The sequence below is a fragment of the Mirounga leonina genome, unplaced genomic scaffold (genome assembly GCF_011800145.1).
Source record: "Mirounga leonina isolate KUSES-001 unplaced genomic scaffold, KU_Mleo_1.0 Mir_174, whole genome shotgun sequence".
Lineage (NCBI taxonomy): Eukaryota > Metazoa > Chordata > Mammalia > Carnivora > Phocidae > Mirounga > Mirounga leonina.
Window position 1 is genome coordinate 6063079 of NW_023270451.1, and position 25531 is coordinate 6088609.

The following is a 25531-nucleotide window of genomic DNA, read 5'->3' on the forward strand; positions in this document are numbered from 1 at the left end:
CCTTAGCTAAGCCTTGCTCAGTCTGGTTTCCCTGGCAGGGAGGGTGGGAAGAGGAGAGGCATCTCACTAGGAGGTGAGGCGTCATAGAGTTTGGTTTTGGTGGCAATGCCCAGATTTCCCAGCTCGGTATGCTCAGGCCACAGCTACCCCACCTGCTCTGATGCCTAGTGGGAGCAAGGCTACCTTCAGTGGGATACGTGATGCCCAAGAGACTGTAGTTTTAAATCCAGTTTATAACTTAAAATTGTGGAGGTTGCATTTTAGCCTTTGAAACAGCCAAAAATCATCTTCATTACTGAAAATGGTTGACAGTACAAGATTTTCCCAAGATTATCAATAGGCAAAAAAAAAACCCACAAAAAACCAACCAACAAAAAACCAAACCAAACAAAAACCCACAAAACTTAGTAGTAGAATGAATCAGAACCTAAGGAGGTAAATAGTCAAAAGATGGGTATGCACCATGGGGGGCGCGTTTTTGAGGCTGAGAACTGCCACCTATTGAGGGGGCTTAAATCAGGATTTTGGCGGAAGCCGTCGTTGTGACAGTCAGTAAATGTCAGTGAGACTCTGTTTCCTCGACATACCCAATTTAGGAATGTGGTCATTCAGCCTTCCCACACTGTGACTCAGCTCAGGAGATACCGAAAATAAATGATTTAACTCACTAAGTCATTTGGAAGTTTACTTCAAAATTGTTAACCCCAGCAAAACTGGGTGATTTGTGCGTTGGGAGCCAAACTTGATAATGTTTGTGTTTTCTCCCCACCTTCACTACAAAAGATTTTGTCTTGGAAGAAGCTTAGTCTGACATTTCCAAGACAAGAAAATCAATAGCACTCATATATGTAAGAGTCTGCATCACTGGAACCAGAAAAGCATAAAATAATCTTATCTGTAGGGGAGAAATGGAATTTCATGAGTGATTATATTGAAACATGCCTGCAGACTTAAGTTACTTATGACTTACATGTCTCTAAAGGAAAATATGAATTATAAAGAAAAGTTCTTACTTACTTCTCGGATCTGCACTGACTTATGCCAAGCATAAAGCCTGAGACCAATCTTTGTGCCTCAGATTTTCCATTGATGAGAATGCTACCATGAATGTATCATAGACCTCCTAATGCGTTTTTATAAGTTATTCTTTAATTTTTTTTTAAAGATTTATTTTTATTTTTATTTATTTATTTGAGAGAGAGAGAGAGAGAAACAGCATGAGAGGGGATAGGGTCAGAGGGAGAAGCAGGCTCCCCGCTGAGCCAGGAGCCAGACGCGGGACTCGATCCCAGGACTCCGGGATCATGACCTGAGCCGAAGGCAGTCTCTTAACCAACTGAGCCACCCAGGCGCCCAGTTATTCTTTAATTTTAAAACCTCTGAGAAAGTTCAACTTCAAGGAATATTAGAGGTTTTGTTTTGTTTTGTTTTGTTTTTAAAGGCTTAAAGCAGAAGTGATTCAAGCAGTCCAAAACATTGACAGATGTAACATGTAACTCTAAGGGTTTTCAGACACTAAGTACCTTGAATCTCCCTTTAAAGCTCACTTCATCTTTTAATAAATTATTCTTAGTTTAAATATTCCTTCTTGCTTTAAATTTTCTCTGGCTCCCTGGACTCTGTCCATTCTCTAAGTAGAAAGCAATGTTATCCTACTCCTTGTGACATAAGAATTCCTATATTATTATAACAGAATTCTTAAAAAAAAAAAAGAATTCTTTGTATTCTTGAAGACACTTATAAAGGATGGACCAACCAACTAATATATATTGAGAACCTACCGAATTACAAATATGATGCTTGTAAAGGGGGTATAAAAAGCTAGCAGAAAAACTAATAATGCAAGAAACAATAGATGCTGGTGAGGATATGGAGAAAGGGGAACCCTCTTATACTGTTGGTGGGAATGCAAACTGGTGCAGCCACTCTGGAAAAGAGAGGAGTTTCCTCATGAAGTTAATAATAGAACTACCCTACGACCCAGCAATTTCACTACTAGGTATTTATCCAAAGGATACAAACATAGTGATTTGAAGGGGCACATGCACCCCTTATATGTTTATAGCAGCAATGTCTACAATAGCCAAAATATGGAAAGAGCCCAGATGTCCATTGACAGATGAATGGATAGAGAAGATGGAATATTACTCCGCCATCAAAAGGAATGAAATCTTGCCATTTGCAATGACGTGGATGGAACTAGAGGTTATGTTAAGTGCAATAAGTCACTCAAAGAAAGACAAATGCCATATGATTTCACTCATATGTGGAATTTAAGAAACAAAACAGATGAACATAGGGGAAGGGAAGGAAAAATAAAATAAGATGAAAACTGAGAGGGAGGCAAACCATAAGAGAGGCTGAACTCTAGGAAACAAACTGAGGATTGCTGGAGGGGTGTGGGGGGAGGGAAGGGATAGTTGGGTGATGGGCATTAAGGAGGACACTTGATGTAATGAGCACTGGGTGTTATATGCAACTGATGAATCACTAAATTCTACCTCTGAAACAAACAAACAAAAAAAGCTAGTAGACTTCCACACAATACCTCTGAGAAACTTCCTGCATTTGCATTGAAAACTTGTTGAATCTCCAAGCTGAGATTCAAGACCAATAATTCCAGTTCTTCAAAGCCAGACTCACTCTGTACCACCACTGGGTGTGCCCTCTATACTTGGTTATCTCCAATGACAGGGACCTCACTATCTCCTGACAAGCTGCCCCCTCCAATTTTTGACACCACTTAGTTGCAAGAGAAGATAGATCTTTGTGCAAAGTTAGCCACAATACAGGAATAAGTCAAGTACTGTTAACTGCTCAATCAATTGAAAAAGACAGATTCCTCATGAGGTCAGAGGAAAGAGGAATCGCTGTTGATTATTGTGGTCAGGAAAAGACCGTGATTGAGGGTTAAATCACCAATATCTTTTAGTACTATCTTTTGCCTCCTATGCTAAACTGCCTCTCCTGGAAATTTTCCCACTTTTACTAACTTGCTAAAGAAAATAGTGGGCTGACTCATTCTTTCCAGTCGTCCTTAGGGCTAAAAAACAATGGGAAATTAGCATACTCAGTGGGAGGGAAGCCCACTGGTAGTCTTACCTCTGGAGTCATCCTGATGGCCATCAAGTGATCCAACAGCCCAGGTCCTTCCCTCAGTTCTGAGAGGAAAATGACATGTAGTCCAATTGACATCCATTTTTACATATAAATAAGCAATGCCTTACTAGTAACTCACTAGTTACTAAAATCTAATCTTTATAACTAAAATTAATGGTAAACTTTCATTTACTGAGTTCTCTAATTTAGTATTCTAAGAATTTGAGCTGCTTCTCAATGAGGCAAAACCTCTAGAGTGACTGAGCACATGTTGATAATTTCTAATTTTTGTAATTTGGGGGAGGGACTTTTATGAGTACAGTATTAGTATATCTTGAATTGGTCATGGTTTCCAATTCCTACTCATCTTGACTTAGGATATTTTTACAACTACTATTAGGTTTACTTTTGTGGATCATTTTGTTTTTGTATAATTGCTGGGTTGTAAAGTCTTGAATGTTATTTCCTCATGGATTCTTCTCACAAAGTTCTTGTTTTTTAACTGAAAAGTGGGAATGAAAATTAAGAACTACTAAGGTATAGGGAAGAATTTCCAATGATTTCCAGGCCTTTGCTAGCCCTAGAAATTTCGGATGAACATTTTGGTATTTCAGAACAATGCTCGAGGTTAGATATTATTTTTCCTGATTTAAAAAAGAAGAAACTGAGGCTCAGAAAGATGAAGCGATTTGCTAAGATTTCAGAGCTAATCAGTGGTGGAAATGAAATTAAAACTCAGGTCTACCTGATTCCAAAGACCATGGTCTTTCCATTACATGAACACCATCAACCCCAGAGTGTCTCACATCTAATTCTCCCCTCCAGATTCTTTTCCCTCCAGTCATTTGGCTGAATGTAACTCTAATAATACCTCTAATAACCACCTGGGTAAAATCTTATTAGCACTAAATTCAGGAAAACCAAATTCTGTTAACAGGAATTTGAATATTACTAAGCTCTTAAGCTGGTGTGTGAATGTCTTTTGTTTAAAAATAAAAAAAAAATTGGATGTAATGCTTTTTTTCCCCCCAGCAAGATGTAACACATCTCTATTTCAGGGACTGAAATGCATACTAAGTAAACAGCTATGGGTAAGGTAGCAAAGAGAAAAAAAACCCTCTGACTTTGGAATTTCTTGCAGGCATTCTGCAAAGGCTCACTGATCTTAGAACACTTGGATGTCTCTTATTGCCCCCAGCTGACAGATGAGATTATTAAAGCACTGGCCATTTATTGCATTCACCTCACATCTCTCAGCATTGCTGGCTGTCCAAAGGTATGTGCAGGAGTCAGAGTTTAGACGTGTCCAGCTGAAGCACAGACAAAGAACCCAGGTAGGGTAGCAGTCAGGGGTTAGACGCATCATAGAACGCATTTTCTTCATTATGTCTGAGGTATTCATTACATTTTTTTTCCTCTCCCCAAACTGGAAATAGCTTTATGATATCATTTGTTTCAAAGCAGAATTTTCAAAAAGTTAAAAAAAATTCTTATTCAAATACGAAAATGTGTCAAAGGTTTATTTAATTCATTAATGCGAGAATCAGCAAAATGGTAAAACCAGCTCATAGAGCATTTGATCAAACTGAGTATTTATAGGAACTGAAGAAAAAGAATGTTGGAATATGATTGTTAGGTTAGATCCAAAATTGGCTAATGTCCTCTAAGGTACTAAGTCCATAACCTTGGAGTTACAGTTTCTACCATATAGAAATAATTTACATTTCTCCTGGACAAAAATATAACAAGTTACAACATGTAACTTCACTGAGTTTGGGCCCTAGTCAATAGTAATTAGTATGGCATAATTCCTTATAAAATTCCTCTGACTGGCCTGTTAAACAATGTTCCAGTATGACACTGAAAAGACATGTAGTCATCTTTTGTCTTATTTCCAGTGTTTGATAATTTTTCTGACAGCTGTTTATAAAAGAAATACGTACTTATTGTAAAATCTTTGGACTACATATAAAAACAAAAAGAAGAAAGTAAAAATCTGTTGTCATACTACCATCCAGACATAACCATTGTTGGCATTTTATATTTAATCTTCTAGAATATTTTTCTATGTGCACAGAGATTAGAAATAGTTATAGAAGATTTGTGTTTTGTCTTTTTTTTTTAAGGATAGAATCACACTTTCCAAAATACATTGTAGCCTACTTTCTTTTCTCTTAATACACTATGGACATATCTCCATGTCAAGAAATAGAGATCTCTGATTCTGGATTAATACGGCAGATTGAATATACACATATAATTTTGTTCCCTCTTGAAACCCTACAGAACTGCAGAAGAAGGGTGAGGGCCCATGTTGATAGGGAAAACAGGAGAGGAGACAAGAGCAAGAAAATTTTGGAAGCTTGAAATAGATCAACTAATTTAGCAAACCAGAGATAGCTTTGAATCCTAAGCCAACAGTAGAGAAAGCTGGGGGGGGAGGGGGCGGAAATTGATTTGTATCATGATCTTCAAATTTGGTAGCACTGTTTACCCCTGGAACTCAGTTAAGAGGGTGGCTAAAATGAAGAACACTGGGTTAAAAGTTATTGAGAAGTACAGACAGATCCCTAGATTTCCTCCCCTACTTCACACTCCTGGGCACCTGCCCTTCCCCACCTTCACAAAAAGGTTGGATATTTATTTCCTAGATTTCCCAGATTTCTCAACCCTGGCATTATTGATATTTTAGATGAGATAATATTTTGTAGTGGGGGTTATTCTGTGCCCTGTAGAATGCTTAACAGCATCCTTGCCCTCTCCCAGTATGTGTCCATAGCACCTGGTTCCCCATACCCCCTTATCATGATAATGAAAAGTGTCTCCAGATATTGCCAAATGTCCTCTGGGGGGGGCAAAATCGTTCTACTACTTGTTCTACAGATAGTAAAAACAGAGGGTTGCTGGGGTGCACCTGGGTGGCTCAGTTGATTAAGTGTTCAGGTCTTGGTTTTGGCTCAGGTCATGAACTCATGGGTTGAGGTATCAGGCTCAGCACTCAGTGGGGAGTCTGCTTGAGGATTCTCTCCCTCTGCTCCTACCCCCACTCATGTATGTGCGCATGCTCTCTCTCTCTCTCTAAAATGAATGAATAAATCTTAAAAAAAGACCCTAAAACACAGAAGGTTGCTGGGCTAGGACATACAATGTATAATTGAGAGTTTGAGCCCAAAAGTGAAAGCAGGAATTAAGTGACTGAATGCCGAATGCAGAGACATTCAAGCACTCTTCCAACACAGCCCATCCAGAATGTGGCTTCCAGATCTTTCCCTCCAGGCAGGAGACTGAAAGCCTCTTTTCTGGAGACTGTAACCAGCACAGGATGAAAAGACAGAAAAATATTGACGTTTGGGGGTTTATCAACTAATAACCCATCTAACCATTGAAACTTTAGGTAGAGAAGACCCACATCATGCACTCAGACCTTCTGATCAGTGTTTAGCCCTTTTGCTATTGATAAATGGCAGACAGTCAAGGATTACCAGACATAACAGAAAAGCCTCTGAAGTGGAAGATAAAGACCAAAACAAATTAATAGAAAAAACTTGGAGGAAGAAAAATATGCAGAGGGAAGAAAATGAAAAAATCTTTTGTTTTTTTTTTAAGATTTTATTTATTTATTTGACAGAGAGAGAGACAGCAAGACAGGGAACACAAGCAGGGGGAGTGGGAGAGGGAGAAGCAGGCTTCCCGCTGAGCAGGGAGCCCAAAGCAGGGCTCAATCCCAGTGGGATCATGATGTGGGATCATGACCTGAGCCACCCAGGCGCCCCTGAAACAGTCTTTTTAAAAAGATCCTCAGAAATTACAAGACCATGAACAACTGTTTTGTCTTCTGTTGTGCACACTGATGGGCTTCTCTCTAGTAAAGCGTCAAACTCTCAAGATGTCCTACATTCTAGCTAGTCTAAAAATTCAGTGTGGTGAGTGGATTAAGAGAGTGAAGCTAGAACAGCCTAATTCCTCCACAGTTATTTGTACTGTAGTAAGGAAGAGGAGGCAGTGGGGGGAAAGATGTGGTAAACTGTGACAAAATTAACCTAGAAAGTTCACAGCAAAATTTTGTTTAATAATGTACTTGTTTTTTGGGTTTTTTTTTAAAGATTTTATTTATTTATTTGAGAGAGAGTGAAAGTGAGAGAGATCACAGAGCTCTGGAGAGGGAGAAACAGACTCGCCACTGAGCGGAGAGCACGATGCGGGGCTCGATCCCAGGACTCCGGGATCATGACCCGAGCCGGAGGCAGTAGCTTAACCAACTGAGCCACCCCGGTGCCCCTTAATAATGTACTTGTTTAGAACAAGAGAAACTGGGGCGCCTGGATGGCTCAGTCAGTTAAGCATCTGCCTTCGGCTCAGGTCATGATCTTGTGGTCCTGGGATCCAGCCCCATGTCAGGCTCCCTGCTCAGCGGGGAGCCTGCTTCTCCATCTTCCTCTGCCTGCCATTCCCCCTGTTTGTGCTCTCTGTCAAATAAATAAAATCTTAAAAAAACCCCAAAAAACTAGAGAAATGAAATGTCTTTCTGGTCATCACCGTATGGTTCTAGAAGTGGGTCAAGGAACTAAGCACACTTAGCAGCACTGACCGTGGACACTCTGCAGAGTTCTTGTTTTCATTGCACACAGACACATAGACACATGGACAACACATTGCTCCCTGGGAATTACCCTGGCCATAAAGCAGGCACAGATGGGGAATGGGCTTTTTAGTGGCTCGACTAATTAGGGGGAAAAGTAGGAGAATGAGAGAAGTAAAGACTCTAGTGAGAATAGGAATTGGGACAGAGGATTTTTTGTTTGTTTGATTTGGGTTTTTTTTTTTTACTGTTGTTTTTGCTTTTTGGTAAGGAGAAGCTCCTTCTATAAACTGAGCAGTGGATACTGTCTTGCAGCCTAGAAACTAAGGAGGATTTTACACAAATAAGATATTATAAAACGAATCACCCTATATCAAAGATCTAGGGTGAAAAAAGGGAAGGGGAGTAGATTATTCCAGAACCTCAATGTAAGAGAGAAGAAGGGTTTAATTTTACTATCTCTGTGAGTCAAGTAGGTATCCTGACTCAGAAGATGTGGTGACCATAATTTGGGCCAATTGGAATACTCTTCATTGAGGAATCATAAGGCTATGAGCCCAGTTTAATATAGTCCACCTACATTGCTTTTTTAAAATTAAATCTTATTTTACTTTAAATTCCAGTATAGTTGACACATAGTGTTATATTTCCACCTACATTGGTTTTGATGAGCTATAAAACACATTAGTTTCTGGCTCATCATCCTAGGCTAGGTTTCTCAAAGCCCACGAGTCCATCTTGAATGGTCACCTTATCCATCTCCTGGAAGGCCAGCTCTTCTTGCAACCAGCTCACCTCCAAGTTCAGTATGTAGTACTAGGACCCCATCTTACCCAGCACTAAAATGGGAATAACAATCTCTGCTCCGTAGGACTATTTGGACCTTGTATCTGGGCATTAAGAATTTAGCCAGTCACCTGCACCTCGAGTTCCCAGCCCCATTAAGTCCCAACAACGTCAGTTCAGTCATTGAACATCTTGAGCTTCTGATCTGTGGGAAATGTCAGGCTCCTTTTTCACTCCTTCAGAATCAATAAATCCTAGCTCTCTGAGCTCTACCTGTCCTGGACTTTTCTATCCTCTCACGGTCTTTCTTTTTCTCTACAATTCCGAGGGCTTTTTTTTTTCCTGTTTCTTTTCAATTACATCGGATCCTCAGAGACCAACATAGTATGGCAGGAATGTCTGAGGGCATTTTTATGAGAATCAGACACAATGTTAAACCTTGGTCCGGAGCATGTTCTAAAAACAGGCCATGCTTAGACAATGACAACATCTATTTTTCCAAACTTAGAAAGTGTACATTTCAAACTGAAGGGTTTTCTGCATAATTCTCTCAACTTTATATTAAAAACAAAGCCAAGCCTCATGGCATGTTTTTTAGAATGTTCAAACATTTAAAATGAGAAATTAAATCCAGTTGGAAAAAAATTCCTTTGAGGAAAGTGATCTCATTGATTCTACAGCAAGTCTCAGTTCAGCTCTGAATTCAAAAGCTAGACCCTGAGTAAGTAAAATAATCTAAGAAGTGAAGTTGAATTATCTCTGCAGAGCATCTGGGCAAACTCTCAAGACACTGGAACCCTCAGCAGAATTTCTCAGAGTAAGATTCATGATTCATGTAGTCTCTGTGGCTTCTTCTCTCTCTTCCCCCACCTACAAACATCTGTCTCACCTACTTGTCCCTTTCCAGAACCGTGTTACTCTCCACACAAACCATCAGAGATGTCCACATTCCTTCTCAGAGCAATCTGACCTTGTCTGCAGGTTAACTTCAGGCTATACATATTTTTTATAGTCTTGTAACATGTTATGTTATTAAACCTATGTTTCTAAATTGATGATACCTTAGAGTGGATTTGAGTGTAAAGCCAAATCCCACCATGGCAGTATTTCGTAAGTTGTTCACATTGGTGTGACAGGTATTACTAAGGAAATTTTGATGAAGTTACCCACCCAAAATAGAGAACTCCCTGGGAATTACCCTGGCCATAAAGCAGGATACCATAATTTTACTGTTCTGGAAACAGTTAAATCACTAATGTGAGTTATAGGCCCATCACATGACAAGCTGGCAAGAGTTTTGATTCTGTTTGTTATGGACTGAATTTTTGCCCCCCACCCATTCATATGTTGACACCCTCATTCTCAATGTGATAGGACTGGGAGGTAAGGCTTTTGGGAGGTAATTAGGTGTAGATTGAGGTCATGAGTGTAGAGCCACCATGATGGAATTACTGTCCTTATAAGAATAGGAAAAAACTAGAGCTCTCACTCTGCCCTGTGAAGATATAGCAAGAAAGTAGCCATCTGCAAACCAGGAAGAGGGTCCTCACCAGACAGTCTGTGGGTAACCTAATCTTGGATTTCTCAGCTTCTAGAACTGTGAGAAACAAATGTCTATTGTTTAAACTATCCAGTCTATGGCATTTTGTTACAGCAGCCCAAGTCAATTAGTACACTATTCTTCCCTGGGATGGAGTTCATTGGAATAATCAGTACTTAACTTTGGCTGTGTGTTCAGATTACAGACTCGGCAATGGAGATGTTATCGGCAAAATGCCATTACTTGCACATTTTGGATATTTCTGGTTGTATCCTGCTTACTGACCAAATGCTTGAGGACCTTCAGAGAGGCTGCAGACAACTTCGAATCCTTAAGATGCAATACTGCAGATGTATTTCCAAGTAAGTATGAACCTGAATATGAAAAGCTTTGAGAACCGCTTTCTGAGAAAACAGAATACGTGATTCTGACATGTGTAATACAGAGTGGATTTCGGAGTTACGAAGCGTCATTCTATTTTTTGCCTGATGGAAGCCAACATTTTGAGCTGAGCATTATGAAACTCTCTTCTAAAATGGTCTCTGTGGTTTCCAATCTCTTTCCCAGCAGCCCTTCCACTGCAAGCACTTCCCTTTCCTTGACCATGCAGGTGTTCAAAGCCTTCACTCTGCTCCTTGTAGAACTATCATCACCTCTTCCTCTACTCACCTCTCAAAATATTTCCATTCAGTTCATTTCCCCTAGGCGCTGAAAAACAATTCGATTAAACCAGTGAACTATTGAGTATAAATTACTAACAGTTACCCTAAGCCCCATCTCTCTCAAAGCTATTTGCTTGATAGTTGTTACTCATTTAGGGATTTCCTGTAAAAGCTAGAGCTCAGGGTAAAGCATTCTGGCTTGACCGCTACAGGCCCGTGCTGGTTCCTGCAACTGGCAAGATGTTTACGTTAAAGCAAAAGTTGGGCAAATAAGCAATCTATACAAGTAGAAGGTCTCAGGTGTCTACACAGTGAGTTTTTAAATATAAAGCAGTTATTTGCTTCATTGTTTAGTTTTTTTCCTATTGACGGAGAGTAAAAATATGCAAGTAGTTTTAACTGACCTGATGAAGTAACCCGTGGAGTGTTAAAAAAGAGAATTCTTGACCAATCCCTGAAGGTCCGGTTCTTTTCTGCAGGCTGGAAAAATGAATACTAAGAATTATTATTATCAAAGTATATTGTGTTCTAAGCACATATATTCACAGAGGAATTTTCTTATTAAGTAAGCAATCCTGGCATGAACTGAACTATGAGATCTGCTCAGTTGAAGACTGAGGAAGAAAATGGTTTCTGATCCAAGGCTGTATGTGTTAAAATGAAATGAAAAAAAAAAGCATACAAAAATTATTACTTGTAAAATAGGCATTCCCACTGGCCCAGCCCTGTTTGGGGGAGGGCAGCCAACTGAAGCTGGATCAGAAAAAAAGAAGCAGGTCTGAAAATTTTTGAAGAAGAGCAGAGACTCAACCCTTCTTAATAGGTCTGGAGATGACTGATACAGATATTATTAGCTTAATTGAAAAATGATACCATGAAACAAGGTCCTGGGAGTCCCTGCCAACCTTGTCATATCATTAAACACACAACTTTGGGTCAGATGACAATGGATGAATAACATATTACACAGAGGAGTTTGGCTTCTAATCTTCTGGTTGTATTTTGACAATCACTATTTTGGGGAGGTAATATCACTGAACTTCTCATAAGTGGGATTTTAAGAATGAATGGAGACTTTCTGGCATGGGCCTCTGTGAACCTAATTATGGTATGGGATATTAAAGTGTGATAAATAATGGTATTTGGTTAAGAAGACCCAAACTACCTGGTAATACCCTAATCCTGCCTTTGACTGCTTGCTCCTCTTCAAGGTTACTAGATAAAAAATACGTGAAGAAAACAAAACAAGGCAAAGTAAGACTTTACTACTAGCTAGGCTTGGCCAACAAAACCCTGATTCAAAACTCTAGTTAACTAGTTGGATCTATGAAAAATTCCTTTACCTAAGCTAGGACAGCCAAAGTCTTCCTTGTTTTCTACCACCAAGCCTGGCTGTCCCTACCAGCAAGAAGCAGAGACATGGTCCTAGTGCTTAGAGGGGAACTGGCTTTTGTCCATCTCATTGTCTAAAATGGCCAAACCACCTCAGTCTTCCTCATAGGCCCACCCCTGCTAAGCTCCAGTAGGAACAAGGCCTACAATCCTCTGATTCTATCTTTGTCTAGCAATAAAGAAGAGCAGTCCCCTCAGTAGAGTGGCTTGGAGAGTCTCAGCATTTGGACTAGTAAGGCTCCAAGTACTTGTCTTGACTTCCAGCTTCTAGGACAGGGCACTGTTTTTTAGCCAAGAAGCTGCCAAAATACCTGGTCCTGAAAACTTTGATTGGAGAAGTGTTAAGGCCTGGCCAGGGTCATGTTTGTTTGGGGTCAGCTCTAAGGACTATAAAGCAGCTTCCTTCTCCACTTAAATCCTTGGGTGGGCCTTTCAAGACTCAAGTTCATGATGATGTCGAATTGCTTACCTATTTATGTTCACTCTAAAAAAGCAGAGTCGTTTGCTCTTACCAGGGCTAATGTGTCTCCCTCAACTGCAGTGGCTGTTTTGTCTGGGTGGAATGGAACATTTGGTAATTGAGATAGAGGAAAGTTTTCTTGCTTGGGAAGAGGTTCAGTGGCTTTGAATCACAAAGTGTTGGACTCCCGCACATTTGATTCCATTTGAACATGAAAACATTGTATGATGAGGCTCTAAAATCCAATTACAGCCATCAGAAGAAACTTTTTTATGTATAAATTCCCCCATACTCAATGGACTATAAAAATATTGTACCAGCTTTGCAAATCAAAGATGCCTGTCCAGCTGAACCAGGGGAGTAGCAAACTTTTGGTCAATGAGAAAATTGGCTACAGGTCTTTTCCAAGAGAGCTTTCAGCATGAGATATGCTGTCATTCTACCAACTCCAGAGCCTAAAGAGATCACAAGAAGTGGTTCTAGAAGCATCATGTGGAGACACAATCTAGGCTCCTTTAATTCAAGGAGGAATAGGTAGCAACTATGATCATAAACATGACAAGAATGTCTGTTTAGATTTGAAGCAATTGTGTACAACCAGCCTTTCAACATATGGCCCTCCATGGGAAAAACAAGAAAGGCAACGGAAAGGAAGAAAAGCATAATGGGAGAGAGGGAAAAAGACCTAAACAATGGTCCCCACAACCCAGGAGGGTCTGAACCACAGGGAGGTAAAAGAGACATTAAGTCTATAATTAGCAAAGAATAAAGGGCCCTTTCTGACATTTTTGTGTCCAGAGTCCAAAACTTTCAACTTTAAAGAGATGAGTAGAGTCTTGGTGGCCTTTAGAGCCCCAAACAGCAGTACAGAGATTTCTTAAAGGCCTTCTGTAGCAGTTGCTGGCAGCATGAATTACTAGCCAGGCACCCTGAGAGGTCTGTTGCTAGGAAATAAAACTCTGATTATCAGAGTTCTCTTCTCCAGCTCATGGAAAAATCTTTGGGGAAAACCTCTGTGATCTGGAGCTACTGAATGTTATTAGTATGAACAAATAATATTAACAATTATTATTTGCTATGTATTGTGTTAATCCTATTTTATGTTTACTATCTCATCTAATCCTCATAATTACCCCCATTACCATAAAAATGAATAAGGAAACTGGTTTAAGCAGCTTAAATAAGTCCCAAGGTCAAACAAATAAAAGGCAGAGTCATACTTTGTACCTATGTCTTAATCATTACTATGTTGCTCTTTTGCCTTTAGATTAGTGATTTTCAAGCTTTTTGAAAGCTCTAACACTCAAAGGACTTGATCAATAAGGGGGCACATGAGTTCTGTTGTGCCTAGTTTACTTGTTGATGCATAAATCTGAGAAGCTGGTGATTACCAGCAGTCTTTGTGTTGGCTTCAACACCCCCCACCCTTTTTTGCCTACTCAAGAAACTAGGAGGAAATGTGTGTGAGGGCAAGTAATGTTATTATAGGAATAACCTTGAATCTCCTTTGATTTATAAAACCCCCAAATCACAAAATTCAGTACCTCATTATAATTAAACATTTAATGTGATACTTCACAACTGTGACATATCATTTTGAAAATCATGTTTTTTATTGATCCAGAGAAACCTGTCTCACCAAGTTAAATGAGTAATGATGACTAACCACTGCAGCCCACTGGTTCGGTTCCCAAAACATCTCCTACAAGGTCCAAGGACCTTAGAGTCACTTAAGTCAAGCCAGAGTGGAAGGGAGTCAAAGGATTCCTTCCATATGTACTCTAAGAAATTTAGAACACATAGTAATTCCTAACCATACATTTTCTTTTCAGTATTTCCTAGCTCCCATATATTGCCCATACCAGGACACCAAACTACTTTAAAAGAAAGAGAGAGAGTGTGTGTTCTTTTTGGCCGGAACATTCAGTTTCTACATTTTCAAGTTTCTGGATACTGTTCAAAAGTGCATGCGTGCCAACACCCAGCAAAACAGGATGTGTGAAAAAGAACTCAGAGATATTTGCCGGCAGTGACCCCCGCTGGTCTGTTCTCTTGGTCAGGTCCTGAGTCTTAGGAGTCAGTCCTAAGAGGATGGATGCCAAAGATCCGAGTAAGTTGGTGAGGACAGCTAGTTCATGGGCTAAGGATTTTCTAAAAGGTGGAGAGGAAAGTGATTAGGGAATAGTCTACACTGACATTCAAATTCTAATAATCCCAGATTTGCCCCAGTCCAGATTCACATTTTTCAGTTTTTTCCCCCACTACCCTTGCTGTGAAAGCCTACATGCTTTAAGATATGCCTTAGAAACACTCTATAGACTACAGAAAGCCTTAACCTCCTGGCTTTTGAGACTGGGGGAGGAAGGGAAGGGAAGAAGGGTCTGAGACCTGATCCTTTGCTCCTCTCTGGTCTGTAAGCATTACCTCCAATGGTCAGGGGACCCTCGGATGTTTAGTTTCACTGAAGCTGACTATGGGTAGAACAAAGAGCAGTGCTTACCACTAAGAGCTAAGGTAAGGGTGGCAAGGAGCCAAGAAATAGGGGTCAGCTCCCCTAACCCTTATGTTGTTCAAGGGTCAACTGTATTTCAACAAGGGAGGACATTTTTCACAGGAGTTTTATCTCCTGCTTTCCCGAAAAGGAAGGAAGATCCATTCCTGCCCCAGCAACAATGCACTGACTACCACTTGCAGTCAATGAGAAACTGTCACAACCTCAAACTCTTGTTCTTCTCCAATAAACTTTGTTGAAAACAATGCTCCCCAATTTCCTCTGAAAACATAATAAAAGCTGACCTTCCCTTCTTCTTTTTGGACTTGCCTATGGTTTACCATAGTTTGCTGGTCCTGAATTGCAATTCCTCTGTTATTCCCAAATAAACTTATTTTTTTTTATCTTAAACAAAATTGCTCTTTGTTCTGCTTAAAGTTAACAGCATATACCATTGGGTACTTCCTCCATGGGTAGTGCTCAAACTTATTTTGATTCTGTCTCATCGCATTGCATTTAACGAGTACTCTTCCCTATTCATTCCCTATTTTTGTCTATATTGAGGATTCAGTATCCCCAACTTTCTTGTTTTTCTCTCAAACTCCCATTATTTGCCCTGTTATCATCTAATTTACCCTGGCTTGTAGCTGACTGAGGAACTGTATGACCTATTATTTAAATGTTACCAAATCAGCATTAAGAGCACTTATCCTCCTACCAGACCACTCAAAAACTGTTGCTCTTCTGAGGCCAAAGCTACATATACTTTGGTCAATTACTTACAAATCTTTTACTCCCCAAATTCATCCTTTTCCTAAAGGTTAAGGCCATTGTTGCCTATAATTGTACTGGTCTTATCATCGGTGACACTGAATCATGATCAACAACTGTGAACTACAGTATGCACGTCCAAAGCTCTGTTGTTTGGGAGGCAGAGGGCAAGAGGGGGCTGGGAATAGCAACCTACGAATGCCTCAGACCTTCAGAAGAGAGCAAAAAGGGCTTCCCTTGTTGGTGTAAACTGCTGAAAATGTCTTGTTTTGGTTGTCACTGAAGATACAAAGAAATGGAATACACCCTTAAATAACTTACTACCTTCTTAAACAAAAGGAAAATAATAAAGTTTAAAATTATAAACAATTAATGCCATGAAGCTATGTATTGGAAACTAATTAACTCCATGATCAACTTCCTATAGAGTTCAGAGGAAAAAGGGACTGGGTTTAGGTCTTTACAGGAGGCTGGATTGGTTTAAGGTTTTGAAAGATGGATCGAGTTTAAATAGGCAGACATGGGGTGAAGGGTAAGTAACAATGAAGCTCCGTTGCCTAGGGTAGTGTTTTATATTTGAAACTGATGGTGCCAGTATTTTATGCTTCGGATTCCCTCAGCATTTGGTATTATGTTGCAGTAAGTACTCAAGGGAAAACAATCTCATGGAAAACACCCTCAAAGACATGGCAATCTCAACTCCACAGAATTGGAAAGGGAGAATAATCTTCAGAAGAAAATGGGGGAAAGCTAACGATACAACACTATTATTACAGCATAATGATGTCCTACTTAGAGGACATACAAAGGTCATATAAGAAGTTTCAAATGTAGGACCACACTTTAAAAAAATTAAAACATTAACAGAATGCCAAACTTCATCTTTGACAATAAACATCATTTTCAAATTTGAGAATAAGTACTTCTCTAAAGAGAAGACACTTGTTTGCCAAGTTTTAGTCCATAGGATTGGTGGCTCAGAACTAGAAATTTGTATATTTGCTTTTACTCATATTTTTCTTTAAACTTGTGTGGTTTTTTTGTTTTGTTTTGTTTTGTTTATGTGAGTGCAATTATATATGCCAAAAGCAATGTGGTAAGAGATGGAATTAGCAATGCTATGGTTGTCTCCCTGTTGAGTTTGGTTATAATTATTTTAATACATCTAAAATTTGGTTCAAATGAAATAGCATTTTACACAACTGGTGCATCTCAGCCTTTTCCAATTTCATTGTGCTGCCTGAACTCATATAGCCATCGAGCACAAATTTAACACAAACCATGTGGTAACACCAGCTTCTTTATCAATGACTATTTCCAGAACTTTGCAATCAATAACTCAATGTAATATATGGTAATAGTGGGCAAAGTAGCCCCTTCATAGGCAAACATCATTACTCATTTCTGATCCTACAGAAGTTGTCAATTACTCATTTTTTTGAGTACTGATCTCAACATTCAAACCAACTTCCTAGAAAAATGGCATTGTTCTACCCTTGAAAAGGCATTTTCAAGTTAGATATACTGTTTTTTTCTGATGCTGTGATATTGTGATTTTATGAGAAATATATTTTGGTCATTTAGATGACCAATATATGTTTGGTCTTCCTTCATAGTTCTTAGCTCACAGCTACCAACCCTCTTGGAATTTCCTGGGCAGTAAGAGCAATGAGAGCATCTTTTGTCATAATATTTGGTCTGATTTCCTGGGAGGGGAGATTAAATCAATCACCAATGGCCAATGATTTCATGAAACACGTCTACATAATGAAGCCTTCATAAAATCCTAACGGGACAGGGTTTGGACAGCTTCCGGGTTGGTTAATGTGCATAGATTTGGGGAGTGGTGCACCTAGAGAGGGCATGGAGGCTCCATACCCTTTCCCCACACCCTGTCCTATATATCTCTTCCATCTGGCTATTCCTGAGTTATACCCTTTTATAATACACCAGTGATCCAGTAAGCAAAATGTTCCTCTGAGTTCTGTGAGCAACTCTAGCAAATTAATTGAACCCAAGAAGGGTTGGGGGAGGGGGCAAGGAATTGTTGGAACTTCTGCTCTATAGCTGGTCAGTCAGAAGCCTGAGTGACAACCTGGATGTAATTGGTATCTAAAGTGGAGGGCAGTCTTCTGAGACTGAGCCTTTAACCTGTGGAATCTTTCATGCTGTCTCTGGAATTGAGCTGAATTGTAGGACATCAGCTGCTAAGAATTGCTTGGGGGTGGAGACCCCCTGCCCCCTTTTTAAAACTGGGGTCCAGAATGACTTTTAGATGCTTTTTTTGCTTTCTTCCTTACTTCTTCCTAAGAAAGACAATAGTATTTTTAATCATTTTGGTCACTGACACCTTTGAGAGTTTGATGAAAGTCACAAACCCTCTCCTCAGAAAAATGTGTATTAGATACAAAACTGCATGAATTTTCAGGGAATTCATGGACCTCCCTGAAGTTCATCCATCTATCCAATAGGGATCTGTGGACTCTGGGTTAAGAGCTCCTGCATGGTGGGACTTCACAGGTTGGCTGGTTAGGGTACTCCCTCATCAAAGAAACTGGAAATACCAGGCAGAAGGCTCATTCAAGGGCACTACAGAGTGCCCTCAGTGTTCCCACTCCATTGCCATGTGTAGTTTCCTTACCCATTCAGAGTCTGTTAATCTCTGAACTGGCTGTACCAGAGAGCTACTGAGCTACTTAAGCTTTGGGACCCTGAATATTTGCATAATTATCCTTACCCTCCCTCTCAGGATTGCAAGAGAGCTGTGAAATTATTGACTTGTGACAGTTCTTTTACTCCAAATTTGCTCTAGTTTGAATATTCTGCATTAGTAATTACTTCTGCTCTGGCTAATGCGAATCACTGTTATTGCAGGGAAGCAGCGAAGAGAATGTCATCTGTCGTTCAGCAACAGGAATATAACCCTAATGACCCTCCACTTTGGTTTGGCTATGATTATGAAGGCAAGCCCCTTAAAAGACAACATGAGATAACATCACTTAAAGGAGACGAAGAAGTCATAGTGACAGAGTCAACACACAGTAGTGAAGAAGTAGTATGACCTTCAGCCTCAACAGGAAGAACAAAAAATCTAGAACTTGGTAACTTCATCTGATGCAAGTATTTTTACCAGCTGGATCTCAACAGTGTAAACAAGCAGCAAATCATCTCCTGATTTTTATTCCAACTACAAATATTTCTAAATACATTATTAGTTCTTCTAATTGGTTTAATCATGATTTTTTTTTAAAAAAGCCAAATCAAGTATTGCTACTATGTAATTTTTCCACTTAAATTTACCTTAATCAAACAAATAGTTCTGATGAGATTATCAAATCTAAGGTTATAGTTATATAAAACCACCCTGAGAGATGTGATGTTCTTAACAAGGAATTTAGAAGCTTTTCTTTACAAAAGAAAGCAGAGATGGTCATATGAGTCAGCATAAGAGTTTGAGCCAGGGCAATGATTTTAAGAATCTGACAACATAAAAAGTATAGACATACATTTTTTAAAGGAAACAAGGCTTTCTTGTTATTTCCAGGTATTTAACAATAAGAACTAAATGCCACTTAACCCTGGACTCAACTCCACATTTGACTTCACAGTCAGGGATAAATTAAATGAAACATGAACTACCTATGAATTGATAGGCTGTCCCTGCAATGTTTCAGAAAGGTCTCTTTTTAATCACATTGGAGCTATGGAGTAATTTTAAAAACTATGCTATGTCAAAAAAGATGCTGTCCCTATTTTATGCTAAGAGGTATGGGTTATCGTGTACTTATTATTTTTAAAGAGCTTTCATCTGTGGATTTTTACCACTCTGGGAAAAGATAATACTACAGAATTCAAATGATCACATGCTGGTATTATCATTATTTGATATTATGTGATACTCCTGTTGACAGAGTCCAGGAAAAAGCCCAACTCTGTTCTGACTGCCACGAACAAGCTGTGTTGGTAATATTGGATCAGTCTTTTAACCTATTTCCTTCATTACCTTTTTTTTTTTTTTAAGATTTTATTTATTTGACAGAGAGAGAGAGAGAAGAGCAGGGGGAGAGGGAGAAACAGGCTCTCCACAGAGAACCCGATGCGGGACTCTATCCCAGGACCCTGAGATCATGACCTGAGCTGAAGGCAGACGCTTAACCGACTGAGCCACCCAGGCACCCCCTTTATCTTTTTTTTTTTTTAAGTTTTAATTCCTGTGTAGTTAACATACAGTGTTATCTTAGTTTTATGTATACAATATAGTGATTCAATAATTCCATATATTACTAAGTGCTCATCATGGCAAGCGTACTCTTAATTCCCTTCATCTATTTCACCCATCACCCCACACACCTGCCCTCTGGTAACCATCAGTTTGTTCTGTATAGTTAAGAGTCTGTTTTTACATTTGTCTTTTTTCTGTTTCTTAAATTCCACATATGAATGAAATTATATGGTATTTGTCTTTCTCTGACTTATTTCACTTAGCATAATACTCTCTAGGTCCAGGAGCGCCTGGGTGGCTCAGTTGGTTAAGTGTCTGCCTTTGGCTCAGGTCATGATCCCGGGGTCCTGGGATGGAGCCCTCTGTGGCTCCCTGCTCAGCAGGATGTCTGCCTTTCCCTCTCCCTCTGCCTCTCCCCCTGTTCATGCTCTCTCTCAAATAAAATCTTAAAAAACAAACACTGCACCCTTTAAAAAAAAATTCTCTAGCTACAACCATGTGGTTGCAAATGTTAAGATTTCATTCTTTTTAATGGCTGAATAATATTCCATTGTATAGCTATACCACATCTTCTTTATCCATCCATCGATGGACATTTGGGTTGCTTCCATAATCTAGCTATTGTAAATAATGCTGCACTTAACATAGGGGTGTATACATCCCTTAGAATTGGTGTTTTCATATTCTTTGGGTAAATACCTACTACTGCAATTGCTGGACCATATGGTAGCTCTATTTAAATTTTTTTTTTTTTAAGATTTTGTCAGAGAAAGAGAGCACAGGCAGAGGGAGAAGCAGGCTCCCCATTGAGCCAGGAGCCCAACATGGGACTCAATCAGGACCCTGGGAAAATGACCTGACCCGAAGGCAGATGCTTAACTGACTGAGCCACCCAGGTGTCCCTACTTTTAATTTTTTGAGGAACCTTTGCACTGTCTTCCACAGTGCCTGCACCAGTTTGCATCCCCACTGACAGTGCAAGAGAGTTCCTTTTTCTCTATATCCCCACCACTGCTTGTTTTTTATTGTAGCCATTCCAACAGGTATGAGGTGATATCCCATTGTGGTTTTGATTTGCATTTCCCTGATAATGATTGATGTTGAGCGTCTTTTCATGTGTCTGTTGGCCATCTGGATGTCTTGTTTGAAGAAGTGTCTGTTCATGTCTTCTGCCCATTTTAAATTGGATTTTTTTTTGGTGTTGAACTGTAGAAGTTCTCTATATATTTTGGATACTAACCCTTTATTGGGTAAGTCATTTGCAAATATCTTCTCCTATTCAGTAGGTTGCCATTTAGTTTTATTGGTTGTTTCCTTTGCTGTGCAGCAACTTTTTATTTTGATGTATTCCAATATTTTTGCTTTTGTTTCCCTTGCCTCAGGAGACAGATCTAAAAAGATGTTGTTACAGCTGGTGTCAGAGAAATTACTGCCTGTGCTCCCTTCTAGGATTTTCATGGTTTCAGGTCTCACATTTAGGTCCTTAATCCATTCTGAATTTATTTTTGTGTATGGCATAGGAAAGTGGTCCAGTTTTCTCAACACCATTTATTGAAGAGACTTTTTCCCATTACATACTTTTGCCTCCTTTGTTGAATATTGACCACATAATTGTGGGTTTATTTCTGGTCTTTCTATCCTGTTCCATTAATCTGTTTATTTTTGTGCCAGTACCATACTGTTTTGATTACTGCAGCTTTGTAAAATTTGAAACCTGGAATTCTGATACCTCCAGTTTTGTTTTTCTTTTTCAAGACTGCTTTGGCTATTTGGGGTCTATTGAGGTTCCATACAAATTTTAGGATTGTTTGTTCTATGAAAAAATAATTTTAGTATTGTTTATTCTGTGAAAAATGCTGTTGGTTCCTTATCTCTTAAGTAAAGTTAATCACTGTCTCTTTGTATCCCACAAATCTGAAGTAAGGATAAAACTTAAGGTAAAGAATGAGTTATTTTGAAAAGTTTAAAATGGGCTGCATAAAATGGGCTGCATAAGGTATTATTATAAGGTACTCTGTATTAGCTAAATGCTTTTAATAATTCTCCCCCTTTTAAGGTTGATTTTGAGAGTTTTTGAAATAAGGTAATATTACTTACCTGTAGAATGGTTCCTAGAAGTGGACAGCAGGGGAATCAGCTGAGTAGGAAGTTTTCAGACCTGAGCTAAGAGATTTAAGAGGGTAATTTTTAACTAAATCTAGAGATTTCTGGCAGCTGCAGAAAAATTGGCTTCTGATCCCTAAGTGTTTCAAGCACACAACTGGAGAGACCTATAAAAGAGGCAACTGCTTTCTAAAGGAAAAAAAATAAAATAAAAATAAAACCTGCATGGGGAAGATGAAGGGTAAGGAGAAAGACACCCTGTTATGTTATGTTCTCTAGAAATCAAGCAGGGTGTTTGGTATTTAACTGCCAAAGCTTGCTCCAAAACTCTTTGAGTAAGATCCTCTTTTAAACAAAAACAGGAGACACATTTGTTCCTTATGGAAACACAAATTTTATAACTACACAAATGGAAGAAAAGGAGTAGATGTTAGAAAAAGTTTACAGCTGTTATGCTCATGACCTTTCTGGCTGTTGACTAATTTCATAAACTTTATTTTTAGTCATGAAAATATTTATATAATTGTATGAGGGTGAAAAAGATTATAAAAATTGCCTCATTGCCTCACAGTTTCCTCTATTTAATAATTCAGCACACATACAGTATAAACACATCAAACATACTAACATGAATATTTCCCCAACTTCTATAAATTTTGATTTCATGAAGATTGAACAAAAGGAGACTTTTTTTTTGAAGATTTTTAAAAATTTATTTATTTGACAGAGAGAGATACAGCGAGAGTGGGAACACAAGCAGGGGGAGTGGGAGAGGGAGAAGCAGGCTTCTCGCCAAGCAGGGAGCCCGATGCGGGGCTCGATCCCAGGACCCTGGGACCATGACCTGAGCTGAAGGCAGATACTTAATGACTGAGCCACCCAGGCGCCCAAGGAGACTTTGAGATATTCCAAGAAGTTTACTTTTTGTTTCATAAATATGAAGTTAGAAGTAGAACTCTAAATAAATAAAATACTAACAAAGGTATTATTATAAATCATAGTATTTGAGAAGACTTATTAGAAAGCATTAAGAACTGATTTATCCTAATCATAAAAAACATAATCCAAAAGATAGGTCTATTCAGTCTTGTGTAAGTTAAGTGCCCCAGAAGTAGACAAGTAAGGTTTGAAAGAGAATTCAGGAAATAACTTTATACAGTACACTATTGTAAAAGTGAAAATCAATCTTCATACAGCAGGCTATAAAATCACTGAATGTCTCTCCTCTTCCCAATGCATTATATCTTGAATTATACAAAAAAAAATTAAGAATCAGTAGCAAATGCATCACATTTAGATGTGTTTTATTCACAGCTTAAATTTACACTGATGTCGTAAGAAGTTCTAAGTAGCAAATGTGTTATGAGAGAGCAATGTGCAAGAAATTCTAAGATAACTGCCACCCCATTACTTATGCCTTTGTATAATCGCCTCCTCTTGAGTGTAAGTGGAAATTATAAATATGATGAGACAGCACTCCCATGATTATGTTACATTATATGGCAAAACAAAGATTATTCTGGGCAGGCCTGATCACATCAAGTGAGCCCTTTAAGAGCAGTTTCTCCAGCTGGTTACAGAAGAGATCAGATATAGAAGCATCAAATGCAACATTGCTGGCTTAAAGATGGAGAGGGCCAAACGAGAAGGAATGTAAGTGGCCTGTAGAAGCTTAGAGTGATTGCTGACGGACAGCAAGAAAACAGAGACCTCAGTAGTAATCACAGGCAACTGGATTTTGCCAACAATATGGACAAGCTTGAAAGTAGATTTCCCCCCCCCAGAGCATCTAGATGAGAACACAGCCTGGTTAATGCCGAGTCAGGTCTTGTCCACCCTGAGCAGAGAACATAGCCATGCAGATCTCCTGACGTACAGAACTGTGAGCTAAAAATAAGTGTGATTTTAAGTCAGCAAGTTTGTGGTAATTTCATTACAGGGCAATAGAAAATGAATAGCTAAGTACAAATTTTCAAAAGGCCCCCACAAGACAATTCACCAGTATTCATTCCAATTTGTTGTTTTCAACATTTATATGAACTGTGGTATTTGCATTTTTGTAGTCACAGATCTGCTAATCATTGTTAAAAATTATAAATACAACTCAAACCATTCTTAGTCCTGCAGTTTCAGGGACTGAAACCAGCTTTGACTTCTAAATTTTACAGTGCCTTCTGGGGCATCAGCCTTAATCCATTTTTCATGTTTGCTTGCTTGATTCATGAGCCCTGAAACATAAAATTGCGTACAGTTATATCTTCATTGACAAGAGCAATATTTGACTACATAGATCCGAACAACACATCTCTGAAACTGAAAAATACTTTGGAACAGCAAAAATCTTAGAAAAGATAGTCTGAGTTGGGAGAGTTGCAAAGAGGTTACCTGGGCTTATTCCCTCCTTTCATTTTCTCAGAACAACTGAAAGGGAAGCTACTCTTTTTTTGTTGTTGTTGTTTTTGTATGCAGGTTTTAAAGAGGTTTATTTAAGTACAACTGACAAACTACAAGTGCTTCACATATGCAATACAGTAAGTTTTGACATGTAAAACTCTGTGAAACCATCTCTTCAATCAAAATAATGAATATATCCATCACTTCTACAAGATGCCTCCATACACCTTTGTCATCTCTTCCTCCTGCCCTTTCCCTGTCACCTCCAGACAGTCCACCCAACACCCCAATTACTGATCTGCTTTGTGTCACTACAGATTAGTTGCATTTTCTACAATTTTACAATATATATTTTAATTTTTTTTAAATATAGGTGTTTCACTCAGCATAATCATTTTGAGATTCATTCACACTGTAGCAGGTATCAGGTAGTTTCCTAACACACATGATGATCAGTACTTTGCTGAATGCTCACGGGCACCCTGTGCAGCTCCCTCCTCTCCGGAATTCTCTCTTGTGAAATCTAGCAGTCCTGGTCTCTGCAGATGCTTAGTCTCTTCCCTGTCAGGAGTCTGTTGGGCTCTGTATTACCCCTTCCTGCCCTGCAGCCTGGAAACTCCCTCCAGGTAATATGCTGTAGCAGGCATAGAGCTCAACTGGTTTATTTCCCATCTCTCATCTAGTTCTGTTTTTTTCTTTCGATCGAGATAATTAGGGTGTTACACCTCCTCTAAAGTTCCATTGCCATTCTGGATTTAAGAGATCAGTCAAATCTGAACTGAAGAGACTTGTGAATACACTGTCTCACTTCCTTATATACATTTTCTTTGCTGAATCCAAGCACGCAAATCAGCAAACAATTCTTTTCTTTAGTTTTTTCCTTTGTTAGTACCATGTGATGTTCCTAGCTGATGAAAAGGTGCTTTGTACCATCCAATCTTCGTGCCAAGTGCCTCTTTGATACAAATTCTTCTGTGAGTTCTTGCCTCGCCCCTTTCATCTGAGCCATAACCTTGTCTATGTTTTAGAGTT

General features: G+C 39.1%; 2 protein-coding genes across 3 annotated transcripts in view; one reads left to right on the forward strand and one right to left on the reverse strand.

Moving 5' to 3' along the window:
* The window catches only part of FBXL13 (F-box and leucine rich repeat protein 13), a 337895-nt gene extending 319037 nt beyond the window's left edge, over positions 1-18858 (forward strand). Inside the window, exons 15-17 of the mRNA XM_035021381.1 lie at positions 4241-4375; positions 10203-10366; positions 18655-18858. Coding sequence (XP_034877272.1) covers positions 4241-4375; positions 10203-10366; positions 18655-18841 — 486 coding nt within the window. The 3' untranslated portion in view covers positions 18842-18858. The remainder of the gene's footprint in view (positions 1-4240; positions 4376-10202; positions 10367-18654) is intronic.
* Positions 18859-23392: 4534 nt separating this feature from the next.
* Positions 23393-25531, reverse strand: part of FAM185A (family with sequence similarity 185 member A) — a 70763-nt gene continuing 68624 nt past the window's right edge. For both annotated transcript variants that reach the window (XM_035020423.1, XM_035020422.1), the window contains one exon: positions 23393-24333. In XM_035020423.1, the coding sequence (XP_034876314.1) occupies positions 24221-24333 (113 nt within the window). In that variant the 3' untranslated portion in view covers positions 23393-24220. The remainder of the gene's footprint in view (positions 24334-25531) is intronic.